The sequence below is a fragment of the Podarcis bocagei genome, assembly GCF_964188305.1.
Source record: "Podarcis bocagei genome assembly, chromosome: 13".
Lineage (NCBI taxonomy): Eukaryota > Metazoa > Chordata > Lepidosauria > Squamata > Lacertidae > Podarcis > Podarcis bocagei.
Genome location: NC_138138.1, coordinates 12434801 through 12457253, shown reverse-complemented (window position 1 = coordinate 12457253; position 22453 = coordinate 12434801). Strand labels below are relative to the sequence as shown.

General features: G+C 46.0%; 1 protein-coding gene across 5 annotated transcripts in view; it reads left to right on the top strand.

Moving 5' to 3' along the window:
- Positions 1 to 22453, top strand: part of KCNH6 (potassium voltage-gated channel subfamily H member 6) — a 133396-nt gene that overhangs the window by 100472 nt on the left and 10471 nt on the right. For all 5 annotated transcript variants that reach the window (XM_081166114.1, XM_081166118.1, XM_081166115.1 and 2 more), the window contains 7 exons: positions 3518 to 3943; positions 7694 to 8093; positions 9221 to 9420; positions 16948 to 17200; positions 18038 to 18231; positions 19873 to 19972; positions 22010 to 22297. In XM_081166114.1, the coding sequence (XP_081022240.1) occupies positions 3518 to 3943; positions 7694 to 8093; positions 9221 to 9420; positions 16948 to 17200; positions 18038 to 18231; positions 19873 to 19972; positions 22010 to 22297 (1861 nt within the window). The remainder of the gene's footprint in view (positions 1 to 3517; positions 3944 to 7693; positions 8094 to 9220; positions 9421 to 16947; positions 17201 to 18037; positions 18232 to 19872; positions 19973 to 22009; positions 22298 to 22453) is intronic.

Below are 22453 nucleotides of genomic sequence, written 5' to 3'. Positions count from 1 at the left end.
CGAGTAGGGACCACTCCCACTATTGAAACTTGAGTTCTTGGTGTGCTTTTTTCTTGGTGTGCTTTTTTCTCGGCCCCTAAAACAGGCGACTGACTTTGTCCCTAGCAAGGTCGTACTATCCACACACAAAAAACCCTAATTTGCGGGAGGGTGGGTGGAAGAACTGGCACTGCAAGAGAGAGGGTGAAAGGCCCCACAGGCCGGGGATTTATCCCATTATTGGTCAGTTGTTCCTGTGCCCAGGCCAGCGCCCCCAAATTCATGCCACCATTGACTGATTTGGCAGCAGGAGGGTGATCTGGTCTGCAATAGACCAGTTCACAATGAAGGCCCCGGGCCCACCTGCAAAGCCACCTACCTAAGGAGGGGCAAACCGACTTGCAGTCAATAAAACACCCATCAGGGAGATGTGGTAAAATGGAAGCCATTTTGAGGCATGTTTGAGTCAATCACCTGGCTGTGGGTCCAGGCTACAGACCTACAAAGCCTCAGGCGTGTTTGCATGTTTCCCCTCAACTTTGTCTCATGAGAGACCATGGCTACCTTTTGTGTGCTGCGTCTTTGTTGTTCCACATTGCTAAGCTTTGGTTCTGCGCGTGTGGTTAGATGGTACAGAAGAGTTCATATTGGTGGCTAGGACACAAATAGACCATGGTGTGTTTTTCTTCTGCCTGCTTTCTTGACCGCAGGCTCTTGAGGCTGTATATGGTCAGGGTGCTTATTACGGGAGAGAGATCTGGGTTCTATTTCGGATATCATTCCCTTTTTCCACCTAGAGGAGGTTTTGCTTTCCAGAGAGGACTTTAAAAAAAAAGTATTTTATTGGTTTTCCCACAGTAAACACAAACAAAACAAAACAAAAACATGTCAATTTGTCAGTTACATCCAGAGAGAACATCCCCATCTTCTGGGAGTAATTTTATAAACCAGATTGGGTTGGATTTCCCTAGTGAGCTACCAATGTGATCATTGGAGCCAACTCCTAGGGGCTAAGGTCCCTTCGGTGCCATAAAATATTTGAGGGGGCCGCCACCAAAAGTTGATGGGAATTGCCATTCAAATATTGTGTGTGTGTTGTGTCTTGTGATTGATTGTGTGGGGCAGGGTTTACCTGGGCCCCACCAATGTTTTATTCAAGTTTTATTCAGCAGACTTTTTCAGCAGGGGGCCAGTCCACTGTCCCTCAGACCTGGTGGGGGGGCCGGACTATTTTTTTGGGGGGGGGAATGAACAAATTTCTATGCCCCACAAATAACCTAGAGATGCATTTTAAATAAAAGGGCACATTCTACTCATGTAAAAAACGCTGAATCCTGGACTGTCCGTGGGCTGGATTTAGAAGGCGATTGGGCTGGATCTGGCCCCTGGGCCTTAGTTTGTCAACCCATGACTATCCTTTCCCGCTTTGTTCACCAGGACTCCCATCTCTTTTCCTTGCAAATGGTTTATTCCCTTCACACAGATACTTGGGTGTGTGCTTCTGCAGGGAATGGGAAAAAGGAAGAGGCTAACTAAATCCCACTTCCTGAAACAAGATAGAATCAAAATGCACCTGTCTTTCAATATTTACCCTTTTCCAAATTTTGGTACCCAGTTCTCCAACCACATACAAAAAACCTGCGTATTTTGTTCATAAAATATGAACATACTGTACAAAAGTGTGTGTTGTTAGGGGAAATGGTTTGCAGACATGTGCATACGTGGCAAATTTGTGTACAAAACTGTGTATATTAGGGGAAACTCACATGCTGGTGGATTTTCATGAGGCGTTCTTGTTGTTTTTAATTGCAAACTGATGTAGAAAAGTAGCAAATTGAACCGGAGATTGGAAAAAAGAGAAACTAACAGAGCCATCCATCCAGAGGGTGCAAACTGGCCTCCATACTTCCATTCAGGTGAATTTCCTGAGCAGTGATATTTGGGGTCATAGCCGGCAAAGGTCTTGAGGTCTGGTATATGGCAGAAAGTTGCTGGGGAAGCTGCAGGGATGACTGTTGGTGTCGCTGTGTTAGTTTTTGTGACTAATTATGTCTTTGTGCCTTTGAGTTTGCTACTGGAAGAAAGTAGGTCAGATCACAAAAGCAGCTGTGGTACTGGGACCAAAAGATGGATCTACTAATCTGGCTTGGGGTGGATGGCTGCAGGAACATACCCAGGGGTTGGCTAGGTTGACCCCCACCAAAGGCGCAGGCCAAGAGGGGCAAAATACATTTCTGGGTGGCTGTTCTTCTAATAGGTAAAAAGAAAAGGTAAAGGACCCCTGGACAGTTAAGTCCCGTCAGAGGTGACTATGGGGTTGCTTTCAGGCCGAGGGAGACAGCGTTTGTCCACGGTTTTACGGGTCATGTGGCCAGCATGACTAAACCGCTTCTGGCACAACGGTACACCGTGACAGAAACCAGAGTGCATTCCAGCTGCAGCGGTACCTATTTATCTACTCTCACTTTTTGAACTGCTAGGTTGGCAGGAGCTGGGACAGAGTAACGGGAGCTCACCCCATTGTGGGGATTCGAACCGCCAACCTTCCAAACAGCAAGCCCAAGAGGCTCAGTGGTTTAGACCACAACGCCACCCGCTCCCCTTGAGTTCTTTCAATATACCGTACATTGAAATAAAGGAGTCAGTATTCGGTAGGCAAGTTTTAGAAGCTGGAGAGGCTATTTGGCAGGACTTCCAGAGGGATGGGAATGAGGACTTCTTTTCTTTCTTTGCATTATTTTTACCTCATGCTTTCTAGGGTGAGACTAGGTTGTCTCTCTCTCTATATATATATAAGGTCTAAAGAGAGCCAGTGTGGTATAGTGGTTAAGAGCGGTGGACTCGTAATCTGGGGAACCGGGTTCAGGTCTCCGCTCCTCCACATGCAGCTGCTGGATGACCTTGGGCCAGTCCCACTTCTTTGAAGTCTCTCAGCCCCACTCACCTCACAGAGTGTTTGTTGTGGGGGAGGAAGGGAAAGGAGATTGTTAGCCGCTTTGAGACTCCCTAGGGTAGTGATAAAGCGGGATATCAAATCCAAACTCTTCTTCTCCTTCTTCTTCTAAATGTTTAGCATGGAAAATAAGATTTTTTTATTATTTTTAAGAAAATGGTGAAGAAGCATTCCATTCTTATGGCCCTCACAGACATTCGTATGGCCCTTTTCTACACAGAGACACATATTTCGCTGCTGTTTCCCAGTGTTTGCTCTTGATCTACAAGTGTATGTCAGATTCCAAAGACTGGAACACACTCACACACCCAGTGCAGGACACACAAACTGTACTACGGCGCAAATGTGCCTGTTTTATATGGATCCTCACAGCTGCCATCACTCACTGATGAGCATTCAACAGCGGAACAGTCTCCCTCAGGAGGTTGTGGACTCTCCTTCCTTGGAGGTTCTTAAGCAGAAGTTGGATGGCCACCTGTCCCTAGATGCCTTAGCTGAGATCCCTGCATTGCAGGGGGCTGGACTAGATGACCCTCGGGGTCCCTCCCAATTCTACAATTCTGTGATGTCTGTTTTTCCTGGCAGGTCCTGTCCCTGGGAGCCGATGTCCTCCCTGAGTACAAGCTGCAGGCACCCCGCATCCACCGATGGACCATCCTTCACTACAGCCCCTTCAAGGCCGTGTGGGATTGGCTGATCCTCCTGCTGGTCATCTACACGGCCGTTTTCACACCCTACTCTGCCGCCTTCCTGCTGAACGAAGAGCAGGAGGAGAATCGCTCGGACTGCGGCTACTCATGCGACCCACTCTACATCATTGACCTCATTGTAGACATCATGTTTATCGTTGACATCATCATCAACTTCCGCACCACTTATGTCAATATCAACGATGAGGTAGTAAGCCACCCAGCAAAGATCGCCATCCACTACTTCAAAGGCTGGTTTCTCATCGACATGGTGGCTGCCATCCCCTTCGACTTGCTCATCTTCCGCTCTGGATCAGATGAGGTAAGGCGGACAGCGGTTTTATTCGTCCACGCTATTTTGCCTTCAAATTTTGGAGAAAAGATGGGTGCACATACTGGAACTGTGAAGGAGTGTTGTTCTGAGAGAGATGTCCCTATACTTAGGGGGTGGGGACTGGGGTGGGACAAAGCTGGCTGTACACATATCCCCCGTGGATCTTTAGGGGGGTCACAGAAATCTTGTGTGGAAAGGAGCTCTTGTTTGTCAAGAGTTCTCTAGGCTTCATCGTGAAGGGCACCTAACACACTTACAGTGGTACCTCAGGTTACATACGCTTCAGGTTACACACTCCGCTAACCCAGAAATAGTGCTTCAGGTTAAGAACTTTGCTTCAGGATGAGAACAGAAATTGTGCTCCGGTGGCGCAGCGGCAGCGGGAGGCCCCATTAGCTAAAGTGGTACCTCAGGTTAAGAACAGTTTCAGGTTAAGAATGGACCTCCGGAACGAATTAAGTACTTAACCGAGGTACCACTGTTCTTTACTTTTCAAAATAAATTTTATTAGATTTTGTAAAAAATATTATTTACAAAGATTATTATCAAATATTTTTTTTGTCCAGACTAAAACATTAATGTAGATAAAACATAGATCCTGAGGAAAAGAAAGAAAAAAGAAGGGGGGAGAGAAAAAGATAAAGAGATAGAGCTAGAAGAAGGATTTAAAGAGAGAAAGAAAGAAACTAAAGATTCTTTGTCTGTCAGCTGTATATGAACATTATTCATCGCATCCACTCCAATATAACACCCAGCAAGACTACTTTCTATAAACCAACATTATCTTCAACCTTCAAACCCAAATATCATTATTTCTTTTTATTTTTCACGCAAAAAGTCTATGAGAGGTTTCCAATCTTTAGTAAATGTTGACAATGACTTTTCTCTGATTAAACATGCCATTCTTGCCATCTCTGCTAAGCCTAATAATTTCAGTAACCATTCCTCCATGGTTGGTAACGATGAGTCTTTCTATCTTTGTGCATATAAAACTCTCACCACCGTAATCACATATTGTAAAGTTGCAGATGACTCTGGGGTTGCAGTGCTCATCTCACTTTATTGGCCAAGGGAGCCGGCGTACAGCTTCCAGGTCATGTGGCCAGCATGACTCTGGCAAACCAGAGCAGCGCACGGAAATGCCGTTTACCTTCCTGCCAGAGCGGTACCTATTTATCTACTTGCACTTTGACGTGCTTTCAAACTGCTAGGTTGGCAGGAGCAGGGACTGAACAACGGGAGCTCACCCCATCATGGGGATTCGAATCACCGACCTTCTGATCGGCAAGCCGTTGGCTCTGTGGTTTAGCCACCCACGTCCCTAAGTACATACTGTACAGCAATCCAAATTCCCAGATCCATTGGCTGGAGGGGAATAGGATGTGGCAGGAGTGCCTCTCTTCCAATGGAGAAGAGCTTCACAAGTGAGGAGACACGTGGAGGTTCCTGATATCCTCACTCAAATAATATTGGGCAGCCACCACATATTGTGTCTTTATCAGCAAGAGCTTGCATTAGACCCTGGAACAAGGCACTCTGGGGATGGGGCAGAGGCAGGACCAAGCTGCCTTCATTCATCTGAGAGGCCCCAGGTTGGTCTCATCACCAGCAATTCCACCTTGGAGATGGTAGAGTTAATCCCTCATCCCCCAGTGGTTTCAAGGGGGAAAATTTTACAAAGCAGAGATCCATTGGGACAAAAAAAAAGACAGGTTCCCATTTCCTGCCCTGGCCAGCATGGGAAAATAGGGCTTTGGAAGTGATGGGCAATGCACAAGTTCACTCGCCGCTGCCACCATGCTGAGGAATGCTCTGCTGCCAACTAGCTATATTTATATAAGGCCATCCAATGACATTTTTTTCTCCAAGGGGCTCAAAAACATAAAATGACATGATAAAATTAAAACGCAGGTCCAATAGCTGAATATCAACACCATAACTTGCAGCCTAAATGTTTGCAATAGAGAGGAGAGCAAAACCAGATGAGAAAAGTAATTACAAAATGGCAAAAACAGGTACAGTGGTACCTCGGGTTACATACGCTTCAGGTTACAGACTCCGCTAACCCAGAAATAGTACCTCGGGTTAAGAACTTTGCTTCAGGATGAGAACAGAAATCGTGCAGTGGTGGTGCGGTGGCAGTGGGAGGCCCCATTAGCTAAAGTGGTGCTTCAGGTTAAGAACAGTTTCAGGTTAAGAACGGACGGATTAAGTACTTAACCCGAGGTACCACTGTATGTCTGTTTTTAAAGGTCTGAGAGAATGACAGAAATTTTCCCCTGGGGCCAGAATGGCCAGAGAGGCATTCCACAAGTGGGGGGGGGGACCCCACCACCAAGAAAGAAGGCGCTTATCCTGTTAGCCACCTGCTTCACTTCACTTTGGTGGGGGGAATCCGACATAGACCCTCTGAAAAGAATTTGGGGGCAAGGTTTGGGTAGCCGTATATGCAGGAGAATGCAAATTTTCAGGTATCCTGTTCCCAAAGTTCCATGCCAGTTATATCAGTAGAACAAAGCGGCTTCCAATCATCCACACTGCTCTGCTTACCTGGAGGAAGAGGGGCAGGGGCTAAAATGCTGGGAGGTCAGCATGGTGTGGGCACAGCAACAGGAGTACTGGATTGGCTCCACCCCTGCTTTGCCCTTCCCCATCTCTCTCCAGATAAACACAGCAGTGTGTCCAGCAGGAGGTCAGGAGTGCAGTCCTATGGTCTATGGATAGGAGTAGCAAAGACTTTGGGGACCTCTGGAACCTGTAAATGGTTTCAGGCAGAATGTGCCAAGTAAGACCAGAATTCCGTGAACTTTTTTTAAAATGTAAGTTTATCCATGGTTGTTGTGTGTGTTTTTCCCCTGTTGGAAAGAGCCCTAAAACTCCCAAAAGTGTAGATTTGGGGCTCAAGAAGTGGTTGCAGGAGTATCATAATAAAGTCTGCACAAAGATGCATTAAGAAATGGAGGGGAAATAAATGAAGTGGGGCTTATAATACACTTCACTTTAGGAGAAAGAAAACACCACAGTGACTGTAGAGTTATGGTTTCTGAGTTTTTTTCAAATTTTTTTAATTAATTTCCCACATTTATAACAAGTATAACATATAAAAAACATAAAACAGAACATCTTATAATACTAAAAGAAAAAGGAAAAAGAATATAAACAGTGATTACTTCCAAAATCCAAGTTAACTTTCATTGTAGTCTGACTTCCTCGATTCCCCCTAACTGAATTTCATTGAATCTCCTTTGTAACAGTTCTCCAAAATCCTCTTTCTAATACAATTAACTCCTTTAACTAACTACCTTCATCTCTTTTCTTTTTTAACTTAAATCCATATTATTATACAACGTTCTTGTTTCAGTCCTAGGCCTATCAGATACTTTCAAGTATCTTCTCATTATCTTATATTACAATCTTTAGCTAAATAGTCTTTAAATTTCTTCCAATCTTCTTGGTACTCCTCTTCTTTCTGATTGCGGATTCTTCCACTCAGGTCGGCCAGCTCCAAAAACTCCAACATCTTCATCTGCCATTCTTCTAAAGTAATGGTTTCTGTTTTGGTGTAGTCATGGTGCTTCTTGCATTACAGTTTTCAGATTCAACACCTTCCTGTTACTCTCACACTTTTTTAAAAATTGCAAATAGTATTCAAATGTCTTGTTACTCTCTCTCTCTCTCTCTCTCTCTCTCTCTCTCTCTCTCTTTCTTTCTTTCTTTCTTTCTTCATCCCCTCTCCAGACAACCACCTTGATAGGGTTGCTGAAGACAGCGCGACTCTTGCGCCTGGTGAGAGTTGCCCGCAAGCTGGACCGCTATTCTGAGTACGGGGCCGCTGTGCTCTTCCTGCTCATGTGCACTTTTGCCCTCATCGCCCACTGGCTGGCCTGCATCTGGTACGCCATTGGCAACGTGGAGCGGCCCTACATGGAGCATAAGATTGGGTGGCTGGACAACCTTGGCGACCAGATCGGCAAGCGCTACAACGACAGCGACCTCTCTTCTGGCCCCTCCATCAAGGACAAATACGTGACAGCCCTATACTTCACCTTCAGTAGCCTCACCAGCGTGGGCTTTGGCAATGTCTCCCCAAACACCAACTCTGAGAAGATCTTCTCCATCTGTGTCATGCTGATTGGGTGTAAGTGCTTCCGAGCCCTTCCCTTGACCCAGGGGTGACGGAGGATTTTCCTGCCTGGGTCACATTCCTTTCTGAATATAAATTTTACCTGCTCCCAGTAGACTTTCCATCTGGGAAATCAAGAGTCACTGTAAGAAGTTAAGGACTTATCCCAGCCAGGCAAAAAAGATTTCTGAATTAGCATATGCATATATCTACACATGGGACACGGGTGGCGCTGTGGGTTAAACCACAGAGCCTAGGGCTTGCCGATCAGAAGGTCGCGGTTCGAATCCCCATGACGGGGTGAGCTCCCATTGCTCGATCCCTGCTGCTGCCAACCTAGCAGTTTGAAAGCACGTCAAAGTGCAAGTAGATAAATAGGTACCGCTCCGGCGGGAAGGTAAACGCCGTTTCTGTGCGCTGCTCTGGTTCGCCAGAAGCGGCTTAGTCATGCTGGCCACATGACCCAGAAGCTGTACGCTGGCTCCCTCGGCCAATAAAGCGAGATGAGCGCCACAACCCCAGAGTCGGTCACAATTGGACCTAATGGTCAGGGGTTCCTTTACCTTTATATCTACATATAGCAATTGCTATGCAAATATGCGCCCTTTCCCCCCTCCCCTTTCCCTTTTGGTGATGAACAAGGGACCAAGAACTCTCTCCAAACATCTGTGATGAAGCTTTGGTGCAGAAGTAGCGAGTCTTATACTCTCCAGATGTTGTTGGACTACAGGGTCCATCATCCCTGACCATTGGTTATTCTGGATGGGGCTTCAACAACTTCTGGAGGGGAACAGGTTTTCCAGCTCTGCCTTACGTTAATAGTAGACATTTTCGAATTGAGATGGTGGGAGTTGGTTACCCTTGGTTTAAGCTTCCAGATCAGGCAGCATGGCTCCCAAACAAAGGTGAGGACTGAGTACTTCAATCTTTAAAAAAATGATCCACCATCTCTCTTAGTGTTCACAAGTGATCTCCTGATGAATCTGTGAGCGCTCAGGGCAGTGTCATCAGTAAAATATTGTAGGCAATACATGCCTAAAATGCATGTTGAGGTGGGGCTCAAACACTTCACACTCGGGTACCACCATCCCAAAGAATGGTCCCTTCGCCCCTTAATGCTTACCCGTGTCCTCTTGTTTCAGCTCTCATGTACGCCAGCATTTTTGGCAATGTCTCTGCCATCATACAGCGCCTGTACTCGGGCACGGCTCGCTACCATACCCAGATGCTGAGGGTGAAGGAATTCATCCGCTTCCACCAAATCCCGAACCCGCTGCGCCAGCGGCTTGAGGAGTATTTCCAGCACGCTTGGTCCTACACCAATGGAATCGACATGAATGCGGTGAGTCAAAGATGATGTAGGTCGTGTAGCAAAGACCTGGCCTTGGAGATGAGAGATGGTTAGCTATGTAACTGGACAGCTCGATAGACAGCCTAAGAGAGCTAGGTAGATAGGGTTCTGCAAATTTCAGAATCCACCTGGATTTTACCCGGGTTCCTTCCTTCACAAGATTGGCCGGAACTCCTTGGCTGTCCAGTCTGCCTCCCAAAGATCTCATAAAGTGCCGTATTTTTCGCTCCATAAGACACACTTTTTTCTTCCTAAAAAGTAAGGGGAAATGTCTATGCGTCTTATGGAGCAAATGCATGGTCCCTGGAGCTGAATTGCCCAGGGGCGAAAAGCAGATCACGCAGTGGCGCAAAAACGTGGTTACAAAGCACGGGTCCACATGGATTCTCAGGATTTTTGCATTGGGCTACCCCAAACTCACCGTCAAATCACATGTCTGTGGCCACAGCATGAACCACAAAAATCATACATCCACTGTTTCGTTTAGAATATTTTTTTCTTGTTTTCCTCCTCTAAAAACTAGTTGCATCTTATGGTCTTATGGAGCAAAAAATACGGTATATTCTCATAAAGTGTAATACTTGACAGCCAGGGCAGAAAATTCTCACAAGATTGACAGCAAAAAAATAAAACAATATTTATTTATCAGTCAAAAACAGAAGACTGTGTGTGGTGGGGTGTCCTCTGTGATTTGGTGTTGTGAAGAGGATTTTTTTACATTTCCACACTGCTTTTTCACTTCAGAGAAAGCACCCCAAGGCAGCTAAGGGGCAAATGCTTGGTCTCAGAGATTGTCACTTGGAGGACTGTGTTGTAAATTTTACATTTATGCATGCAAACCAGATACATTTGTTGACCCTTAAAAGATGAAGAAGTCTGGCAGCAGCATCCAAAGTACAATCCTACGTGTGTCTACTAAAAAGTAAGCCACGTTGTGTTGGCTTATTTGCTTGAAGCATTTTTATGCTGCTCTTCAATCAAAAAAGACCCCCCAGGGCAGCTTCCAGACCAATTAACAAAAAAGAAAGAAAATGAAAGAAAGACAGCCCCTAACCTGAGGCCTACAATAAAAAGGCATAGGGCAAAATTTAAAAAGAGAAGAGAAAAAAAGAGGAAAAACGCAAACTCCGTAACACTAGTTCTTAAAGTTCCAAAGTTGTTACAATGGCCAGCTGGGATGAAAACTGATCCAATGGTCTACTCAGTTAGAATACTTTCCAGCTTTTGTAGGACTGGGCAGAAGATTTTAAATATTATATATTATACATTATTTAATACAAAAGTTTATAAAAAGTGCATACTGCAAGCACCACCTTAGAAAGCGTTCACCCTTCCCTTGTACAGGTATGCATCTTACAACATAAATCTTGTGTGCAAAATTGGCAGATCAGTTAATCAACCAAAACTCGTGTACTCAATCCGTTAAAAATCATTTCATCGAACTGCAGCTCTCCCATTTTTAAAAAAATAAAATAAAATTAAGTTAAAAGGAAAGGCTTATTAAACTGTTTTTCTATCGGATGTAAATTGGAAGTTTGGAAACAATGGAATCTGCACGTGTCCTAAAACCTTTAAAAGGTTGCGTTTGTACTCATTGTAGGGACAAGCCTATGATGTAGTTCATATGTATTTTGTATGGATCGAGGCTGAATTCGGAGGCGGCCGTTTGCCTACAAAACTGCCTTGATACCTGGTCGGCCTTTATTGCGCAAGCATCGTGTTTGGCAGCAGCGTAGTAATGTCTGAAATGCTGTGTGAAGTAAGATGCAAGATGGTTTCAGTATGTGTGGAACTCAGCCCAGATCATAGCTGTCAACCGTCCCTTATTTGGCGGGAAACTCCCTTATCCCAGTGCTGTGTCCCGCTGCTGTCCCTTATTGACGATGTCCCTTAAATTTCCCGGGTTCCATGCTCACCCGGCTCAGGAGGGAAGCAGCGGCTCGGGGTCCTCCGCCATGAGAGAGAGCGCGCACATGAGTTGGCTCTTCCTTTTCCCCCTCAGGGGTGCGTCGTGAGGAGACGGGTGGCGGCAGGCGGGCAGGCAGCCCCTCTCTTGCGAGACTTCCACCACGCTGCCAGAGGCGGCGGCGGCTGAGGAGGCAGCCTGAGGGAGGAGGAAGAGGAGGGGATGGGGAGGGACACAGAAGGGCGGCGCTTCAGCGGCCGCGGCAGCGCTGCAACCGCTTCATGCTGGGCTCGCGGGCGGCGTGGGCGAGAGTCTCTCTCCCTCCCTCCCTCTCTCTCGAGTGGGGAAGAGCCAGTGGAACTCCTTGCGCCAGGACGACGGCAGCCCCGACATGCTGCTTAGCATCCCCTCCAACCAGTGCAGCATCTTAATGTAGTGATTTCCCCCTCTGCAACCCTTTCATAACTCTATTTTTATAAATCAGTCGATCCATAGTTCAAATATTTACTACAAGTTTTCTGTCAATCCTACCAATGTATGTAACTCTTGACAATAGCTTTTCTAATAAATTATAAACTTTCCCCATTCTTTATTAAAGAGGTCCTCTTCCTGGTTTCTAATTCTGCCTGTAAGCTTTGCCATCTCGACGTCGTTCATCAGTTTTGTCTGCCACTCTTCTTTGGTCGGAGTTGTAGACCCTTAGGATCATGTAGCCCAACCCCCTGCAAAACACAGTCAGTCGCAGCCAAAGCAGCCTGGCTCCATCAGTGGTGGATTGATGTATAAGCCAAGCAAAATCTCTTATTTTGGCTGCTGATCCCTTATTTTCGAGGCTGCTGGTCCCTTATTTTCAAATGTGTAAGTTGACAGCTATGGCCCAGATCTATTCAGTCTATATGCTAACTACGCACACATTGATTGTGTGAATTGGCTTGAAACGTAACAAGATGGATATTGGCAACAAACAAAATAAATAGTGCTGGAAGCAAACCGGAGCTGAGGACTAAGTCGGCATCTTCATCCTCCCATTGTGGCTGCAAATCCTAGCCAGAGAAACGTAATTTGAGGGGACCTTAAAGTGATGTTAAGAGTCCCCCGGTCAAGCAGACATGCCTTGTTGAGCCAGTTCGCAAGGAATGACATTGAGGTGGAAACCTAAAGGCTATAATTCTAAGCTGGGTCTGTTTTTTCCTGGGTGTGAGGAAGAGGCTCCAAAGCCCTATTGATCCAGCTTTTCCTCCACATGGCTGGTTGCTAAGCAAAAACGGAATAGGATGGTGCCTAAATAAACTTCAATCCATTTTAATTAGTCTGTTGGGAAAGGGAGTGAAGGGGATCAATAGCAAAGCACAGAGTAGTGTTTGAAGAGGAAGGAGTCACTACACATCCCTTGAAGGAAGGCAAAGCAGTTCTCACTTGGTGGTGGTGGTGGTGGGGATTTTCCACATTACAACCTAAGGCAGCCTTCCCCAACATGGTGCCCCCACTTCAAATGTTTAGGGCTACAAATCTCAGCAGCTCCAGATACCATGATCTTGCTAGTTGGGGTGGCTGTCTAGAATTGTGGTCCAAAACATGTGGAGGGAACAAGGAATGCATTCATCAGCAATACAGTGGTACCTCGGGTTAAGTACTTAATTCGTTCTGGAGGTCCATTCTTAACCTGAAACTGTTCTTAACCTGAAGCACCAGTTTAGCTAATGGGGCCTCCTGCTGCCACCGCACTGCCGGAGCACGATTTCTGTTCTCATCCTGAAGCAAAGTTTTTAACCCGAGGTACTATTTCTGGGATAGCGGAGTCTGTAACCTGAAGCGTATGTAACCTGAAGCGTATGTAACCCGAGGTACCACTGTATGGAGCAAAGGAGATCCCCTGTAATAATGCCAACTGCATTAAAAATAATAATTTATTAGCAATTTCAACATAACAATTTATAAAACCATATAATCACATACATTATCTCCCCCCTTTCCCCCCACCCTCCCTTCCATCCCTCCCTCCCCCCCACCAGAGAATTCCCTCAGCTCCTCTCTCTGATTTCTCAGCACATATTATTCTCTGCATGTTATAAAATTGTACATATCCTTACATTATCTATCTAACATGTTATCAACCAATAAATTTGTGTGTGTTTATTCAAAACCTGCCAAGGAATCCAGTTCATTTTGTTGTCTTTTTAGGTAATTTGTAAAAAGCTCCCATTCTTCCTTAAAGTCACAGCTGCCCTTGTTCTGCAATTTATATGTCAATTTAGCCAACTCTGCATAGCTCATCAATTTTTCTTGCTGCTGTTCTTTCGTTGGGATTTCCTCATTCTTCCATCCTTGTGCTATCAAGACTCTTGCCTCTGTTGTAGGATACATAAATAAGTTCTTTGTTTTTCTTGGCAGGTCTTGTCCTACAATCCCTAACAAAAATGCTTCTGGGTTTTTTACAAATGTCATTTAAAACATTTTTTTCAATTCATTATATATCATTTCCCATTTTTTTTAACTTCTCTACATTCCCACCACATTCCCATAAAGCTGTGGGATAAACCTTGAGTTATGACTTCCAAATGTATGATTTAAGTGGGGGAAAACAGCGATGTTTAAATTTGCCAGAATAACTCTGCACTTTATTTTGCAGCATTTTTTGAATGAACTAATCTGGATTGTTTTGTGTGTGTTTGTTGCTGTTGTTTTCAGGTGTGTGTGTGTGTGTGTGTGTGTGTGTGTGTACACACAGCTAGAAGGCACCAGGATGGGAAGGACTGCTTTAAAGCAAACTCTTGGAAAACTGACTAAACCGAAAACCTTAATTCCAGTTTGCTACTCAATTATGCCTCTCCCCCTGCAATCCACGGATTGTCAAAATGAACCATATGCATCCATCTTTGTCAATATTGCTCAGAGATCTCTATCAGAATTAAATAAGTTGTAAAACTGTAGCTGCCGGGCCCTTTCTATATACTGCAGAAACTGGTTTGCTAAAATAGCGAGTGATAGCATAGATTTGGAAGGTGCATGGAATTTGTTTGCGACAATTAAAACTGAAACCACAAAAATAATTTCATGCAGTGCATTCTTGGTCTGAGGGAACTCATTGCAACAAGACATAGCAATGAGCAAGAAATATAACTTGGCACAGAAGAAGACAAGACAAAAATAATTATTAGCAGAAAACTAAGGCAGACAGCTCTTTCCCCTTTGTTTCTGTGATCCTTAATAAAAAATAAAAAATAAAAACCACTCCGGAATGGCTACCTATTGATATAGACTCCATTCCTCAATCACATTTTCCTGCCCTTGGGTTCCAGGCTCAAGGAAGTTTTGAAGGCAGCCCTGTATCGGGAAGTTTTTAATGTCTGGTGTTTTATTATGTTTTTATATTCTGATGGAAGCTGCCCAGAGTGTCTGAGGAAACCCAGCCAGATGAGCGGGTATAAATAATAACATTATTATTATTATTATTATTATTATTATTATTATTATTATTATTATTATTACTTTTAGTTTTCCAGCCTTTAGGCAAGACATGTGCCATTTCTAACATCCACAATGGATAGTTGAACCTTGGCAGTCAGTGCTAGTTAGAATCATACAGTGGTGCCTCGCAAGACGAAATTAATTCGTTCCGCGAGTTTTTTCGTCTTGCGAGTTTTTTCGTCTTCCGAAGCACGGTTTCAATTTTTTCAAAAAAATCTTCAAAAACCTCAAAAAAGGCTACCACACCGCGTGCTATGAGTTGCTCCCCGAAGTCAAGTCGCAATTGCACCTCTTCAAGCAACGCACCCTGTATTACTGTAACGGTTTTAAGAAAAAGGAAACAAACTTGCAAGACGTTTCCGTCTTGCGAAGCAAGCCCATAGGGAAATTCGTTTCATGAAGCAACTCAAAAAATGAAAAATTCTTTCGTCTTGCGAGTTTTTCGTCTTGAGAGGCATTCGTCTTGCGAGGTACCACTGTATATCTGTAGAGTTGGAAAAGACCATGCAATGCAGGTATCCTTTGCCCGATGTGGGGCTCAAACCGAGAACCCTGATATTAAGAGTCTGATGCTCTACCTGCTGAACAAGTCCTATAATCCCCAATGGACAGAAAGATATGCAACAGACAGGGGAAATATGCATGCCCATATATAATACACAACAACCAATAAAAAACAGCCCACTTTTAAAAGCCCATAAAAATTGATGTTCCCGTATAATATGTACCTATCCTTTCAAGCAAGATCCGTACAAATACTCCAGGGCAGCTGTTATGAGAATTATAAGGTCTAAGATATAAAATAAATGTTAATAAATGTACCAGGCAAACACATACATAAATATATAAACCACATGCCTCAAACATTCCTCTGCAGTTTGGATGGAAATGGGAAAAGCCTCTCCATTGTCTCTGTGCTCACAAATCCTGCCTTAAGGGCACATTTGGGTATGAATAGGGTGAGCCTGTGACCTGGACTCAGGAATTAAATATTTATCATCACAATAGAATGGCCAGGCTGACCAGGTAAACCCATTAACAGGTTTGCTCCCAGACAGGATTCTGCTGTAGACTGCCCCTTATATGATGTATGTATGATGTATTGGGGGTGGTCTTGAGCTACAGGGTGGCAATTTCAAGTCTATATAAGGGCTTGCACACTGTTGTTCTGGGTTCCTCCTCTCACTTGCAAGGGGGGATGAGCACCCTGTTGCAACAGTTTAATAAAGACCATGCTTACTAGCTGTTTTGCTTCTCAATATTATCTGGTTGGCCTCTGTTATTTTCTCCTACCGATAATCTACATAAGGACTCTATATGGGCTCTTCACTACCCCATAAGGGAAAAGGAGCAGTTTTTTCTTGTAACAGCAGCTAAGTCAAATTCCTTCATAATGGCTATCAGGTAACCCACCTTTGCTTCATTTATTTCTTCTCTGAAGAAACATTTTGATCAAAAGCTGGAAATCTAGGGGTGTAGGGAGAGAATATAAAAAGACAGATGATTGGCAAGCAAACAACATTTGGCCTGTGCCTCAGCAGAACAGTTTGGGAACGTCTCTGTGAGCTCATGAAAAGCCTTTGCCTTAGTTCATTAAAGGTAAAGGGACCCCTGACCATTAGGTCCAGTCGTGGCCGACTCTGGGGTTGCGGCGCTCATCTCGCTTTACTGGCCAAGGGAGCCGGCGTACAGCTTCCGGGTCATGTGGCCAGCATGACTAAGCCGCTTCTGGCGAACCAGAGCAGCGCACGGAAACGCCGTTTCCCTTCCCGCCGGAGCGGTACCTATTTATCTACTTGCACTTTGACGTGCTTTCAAACTGCTAGGTTGGCAGGAGCAGGGACCGAGCAACGGGAGCTCATCCCGTTGTGGGGATTCGAACCGCCGACCTTCTGATTGGCAAGTCCTAGGCTCTGTGGTTTAACCCACAGCGCCACTCGCATACCTTCTGCCTTAGTTCATTACAGATCAGCATTTCAAAAACAGGCTTCCACCTTCATTTTATCCGTTTATATACTGCAAGTTGAATCAATTCCTGCAGAGGGCATGGTTGTGGGATAAGTTGGAGCAGTGAGAAGAGAGAGAAAGCATCCCCTTTCATAGATCCCACCCACTCACACAGGCCTGCTTTCATTCCCCCTCAGGTGCTGAAAGGCTTCCCCGACTGCCTGCAAGCTGATATCTGCCTCCACCTCAACCGCACCCTGCTCCAAAACTGCAAGGCCTTCCGAGGAGCTAGCAAAGGCTGCCTGCGGGCCTTGGCCATGAAGTTCAAGACAACCCATGCGCCACCTGGGGATACACTGGTACATTATGGAGATGTCCTCACCACTCTCTATTTCATCTCGCGAGGCTCCATCGAGATCCTCAAGGAGGACATTGTGGTGGCCATCCTAGGTAAAAGAATTCTCTCTGGGAAGGGTGGGCTGGAAGGCCTGTTCATTTGTAGGAAGCAGCAGTTGCCTTTGGGCAGCCGTGGCAAATTGTGTACAATCACAGAACGGTAGAATTGTTTTGTAAATAGTCTTTATTGCATAGAATCACAGAACTGTAGAATTGTTTTGTAAATAGTCTTTATTATACATCAATTTACATAAAACTTAAACAATACACTTCAATATACCATACATACAATACATACACTACCTACATACATACCTAACGTAGACACACCATAAAAATTAGACTTTTTCCCATTGTGCTGTATTACAGTTTGTTAATCTGTACACATTTCATTTTTGTTATTCTACTCCCCCCCTTTTTTATGCAGACAAAATTTGCTATACATTTTCTTTGTTTTCAAGGTTCTATATCTGTCAGGAGATTTACATTCTCCGTGTGATTTTTAAGATATTCTTAAGAAAAAATTACTTAAAAACTTAGAACTGTAGAATCGGAAGGGGTCATGAGGGCGATCTAATCCAATGCAGGATCTCTGAGTGTTTCCCAGCAGGGACTTAATATTGGACATTGAAACCAGAAGAGGCAGCTGGTATATTCCCCATTTCCACCCAGAGGAAAGAATAGCTCTGCTGTGGAGGTTCTCTTCCCCCAGTAAAATCCAGAGGTGCAGCTAGGGCTGGACCTCAGAGCCAAAATCTATGGGCCCCACAGCCCATTTTTGTAACACTTCCATCATCGCTAACACACTTGCAAGTTGAGTGGACTGTTGGTCTCTCTCCCAGAACAGCAGGAAAGTTGTTGCATTCTAACAGGATTTCCTACGTTGTGCAGGGAAGAACGACATATTTGGGGAACCTATCAGCCTCTACGCCAGGCCTGGGAAATCCAATGCAGATGTCCGAGCCCTCACCTACTGCGACTTGCATAAAATCCAGCGCGAGGACCTCCTGGAAGTCTTGGATATGTATCCAGCCTTCTCAGATAACTTCTGGAGCAATCTGGAGATAACTTTCAACCTGAGAGATGTGAGTATCTGGTGGGGCTGGTGGTAGAAGATGGAGGGTTGGCAAGGAAGAGAGAGAGGGAGGTCTGGGGAAGGGAAAGGAAAGCTAACTGAGGCTAGGACACAGCTAAAAGTCTCTGCACGTCAAATTGCTTAGGAGAAGCAGAATATTTAGGCAGGAAGAATGAAGTGAGTGGTATGAAGCAAGATGTAGGGAAACCATGATCCACCAAGTGTCCCTATTTTCCAGGGACAGTCCTGGATTTACAGAAGGCATCCCAGTTTCTGACTGATCCCGGCATGTCCCACTTTTCCTTAGGATGTCCCTATTTTTTATCTGAGAAATGTTGGAGGGTATGGAGTTATGCGACCCAAGGAGATAAGTAATTATGCAACCTTTAGAACAGTGTTTCCCAACCGGTGTTCCGCGGCACACAAGTGTGCCGTGAGACGTTGGCTGGTGTGCCGTGGGAGGGAGGCGGGCGAGGCGGGCGGTGAGAGGCGGCGGCGGCGAGGATCCGTGTCGAGCCGGGGGCGGCTCCGCGGTGGTGGTGCCGAGGTTTCTCTCTCCATTCTCCCCTCACACACACACAGGATCAGCTGACAGGACCCAGCCAATGGGGCGGCGGCGGGGCAGCGCGTGCAAAAGGGAGGAGCGCGAGACAGCGGACGAGGAGGAGGCCGGCATGTCCGGGCAGCAGCAGCAACAACAGCAGCAGCAACTCCCGGCGACGGCTCCTCAAGCCCCGGGCAACCCTACTCCCTCACCGGCCTCGGCCGCCCTCCTGCTCCACCCGCCGCCGCCTCCCCCGCCGCCGCCGGCCACCTCGGCCCCGCCGCCGCCCCCTCCTCCGCCCGCTATCGCCGCCACCACCACAACAGCCGCCGCCGCCTCAGCTGCCGCCGTCCCTCAGTCCCTCGCTTTGCTGCCTCCTCCCCCCCCACCCCCAAAGCTTGAAGGTTCCCCGGCAAGGGGGAGGGGAAAAAATTGAAAACTTTCACTTTCGTGCGTCCCTCCCGGCGTGACGCTGCGCGCTGACGTCACGGGGCTGTAATGGTGGTGTGCCGCGAGATTTTTTTCATCAAGCAAGTGTGCCTTTGCCCAAAAAAGGTTGGGAAACACTGCTTTAGAAGACACCTGAAAGGGATCCAGGTGGCGCTGTGGGTTAAACCACAGAGCCTAGGACGTGCTGATCAGAAGGTCGGCGGTTTGAATCCCCGCGATGGGGTGAGCTCCCGTTGCTCGGTCCCTCTCCTGCCAACCTAGCAGTTCGAAAGCACGTCAAAGTGCAAGGTACCGCTCTGGCGGGAAGGTAAACGGCGTTTCCGTGCGCTGCTCTGGTTCGCCAGAAGTGGCTTAGTCATGCTGGCCACATGACCCAGAAGCTGTACGCCGGCTCCCTCAGCCAATAAAGCGAGATGAGCACCACAACCACAGAGTTGGTCACGACTGGACCTAATGGTCAGGGGTCCCTTTACCTTTTAGAAGACACCTGGAGGCAGCCTTGTATAGTTTTACTATGATTTATATATGTTGGAAGCCACCCAGAGTGGCTAGGGCAACTCCATCAGATGGGCGGGGTATGATGATGATGGAATAGGACATCCCTATTTTCATCGGAGAAATGCTGGAGGGTTTGTGACTATTACTTTTCTCTCTCAGGCAGACAGTGTTCCTCGGTCCCCCCTCAGTGAGGAATATGCATGCAACTATCGTCGAGCCCGGCGCCGTAAGCATTCCCTCTGCAAAGCGAACAAAATAGGTGAGCCAATCTCTCAGGAAACATTACAGGATTGCTCCGTTCAGAGTGGAGCAAGGGAGCGAGGAAGATAGCAGGCCCATTGCTGCCACCTCTTGACCGTTCCCATTACTAAAACTCAAGAGATGTTGTCCTGAGCCAGTTCAAAGGTTCGTCTACTGCCGTCGCCTCTGATAGTGGCAGGACGGTTGCTCTGGGAAAGTTAACAGTGCAGGTCAAGATGGAGTTGGGTTCTACCTCTGCTGTTCCTTCCAATAATAATAATAATAATAATAATAATAATAATAATAATAATAATAATAAATTTTATTTATATCCCGCCCTCCCCAGCCAAAGCCGGGCTCAGGGCGGCTAACAACAATAAAACAGTATAAAAGTATAGCATAAACAACACTCTAAAATCATTCATTATAAAATTAATTAATTCAAGCCACTGGCAACCATTGGGCCAGAGCTCCGTGAAGATTGCCGAGGGAGGGAGTCAGGCTGTGCCCTGGCCAAAGGCCTGGTGGAACAGCTCTGTCTTGCAGGCCCTGCGGAAAGATGTCAAGTCCCGCAGGGCCCTGGTCTCTTGTGACAGAGTGTTCCACCAGATCGGGGCCGTGGCCGAAAAAGCCCTGGCTCTAGTTGAGGCCAGCCTAACTTCTCTGTGGCCTGGGACCTTCAAGATGTTTTTATTTGAAGACCATAAGTTTCTCTGTGGGGCATACCAGGAGAGGCGGTCCCGTAGGTACGAGGGTCCTAGGCCGTATAGGGCTTTAAAGGTTAAAACCAGCACCTTAAACCTCATCCTGTACTCCACCAGGAGCCAGTGCAGCTGGTATAGCACCGGGTGAATGTGATCTCGCAGCGAAGACCCCGTAAGGAGTCTCGCTGCAGCATTCTGCACCCACTGGAGTTTCTGGGTCAGTCTCTAGAGATCAAAAGTATGTGCCTCTTAGCATGGAGAGCCACACAGCTTTCTTGGCTGCTGATAAACCCATATGAGCTTATCTGACTCACTTTAAAGGTTTCTTATATCTGTGCCCATCACAGCAATTCTCTCCACAGGCCTTGTGAGGTTGGGGTTTTTTTTGAAATGTGATGGTTAGAGGAGGAGGAGGAAGTTGCGGAGGGGAAGAAATACACCTTTAGGAGCCAGGCCTTTTGTTGATCTGATTGACATCCTATGCCCTTTTAGAATGTGGCTCTTTCTTGGAGGGGAGGGGTATTACTGGATTGTTGTTTTTATTTTGATTATATATATTGTGGTTTTTATGTCGATCTTTTCTGTGAACCGCCCTGAGACTTCTGGGTGTAGGGCAGTATATAAATTCATTAAATAATCATCATAACTCAGTTCAGCACACAGGTAAAGCCAAACCTATCAAATTTGCACCTGCTGAAACAACGTGCAAAGAGAAACACGGCTACCTTCCAAAATTCGCATTTACCCTTGTGACCCTGTTGTTCAACCAAACAGTATTTACCAAAAAAATGCCTACATTAGGTTGAAGTGTGCATGAAAATGAAGATATTGGCGAAAATAACATACAGTGGTACCTCGGGTTACATACGCTTCAGGTTATAGACTCCGCTAACCCAGAAATAGTACCTCAGGTTAAGAACTTTGCTTCCGGATGAGAACAGAAATCGTGCTCCAGCAGCGCGTCAGCAGCAGGAGACTCCATTAGCTAAAGTGGTGCTTCAGGTTAAGAACAGTTTCAGGTTAAGTACGGACCTCCGGAATGAATTAAGTGCTTAACCTGAGGTACCACTGTACACAGATGCATTATATTAGGGGAAATCGCTTACAGAAATGTGCACTTTAGCCAAAGCTGTCCCATTAGGAGAAATTAGCACTAAAGCGCTAATGGATTTTCATGAGGTATTCTTCATTTTTTTTTGCTGTAAAAAGTGGAGAACTGTATTTAATATAGGGGAAGAAAGGAAGTGGACTTGACGTGAGCATTTTGTTGCTGTATAGATTCTGCAAGCAGCTAGGTCACAGCCATTGGCTCCCCATATTAAGCTTACCCGCATTCTTTGCTGCCTCTGCAGACTCGGATAACTTGGACGCAGGCATCTCAGATCCTGAGCAGTACCACGCGTACTCGGAGCTCACACAGTTGCAGCGTCCGCACAGCAAGGACCATTGGGATGATATGTGCAGCACTACGACACCCTGCTCCCAGACCAGTGAAGAGGAGGCCAAGATGCCTAGCCCCACGAAGAACGAATCTTTCACAAACGGTGAAAAGGCCAAATACGCCCCAGCTGTGGTAAACCTGGTCCCTGATGCCATTGACGTGGACAAACTGGTGACTGATGACAGCCTGTCCTATGCAGGTACGGGTAGCTGGGGGCGCCGGTTGGGTAAATTATAGTAAGATAATCTGCTTGGCCTGAATTACATGATTATCTGATAGTCTGCCTCAAAAGTCCTGCCCTGTTTGTTTGCCTGCTGCGGGAATGGATATGGGATCGTGCCAGCAGGGCACAATG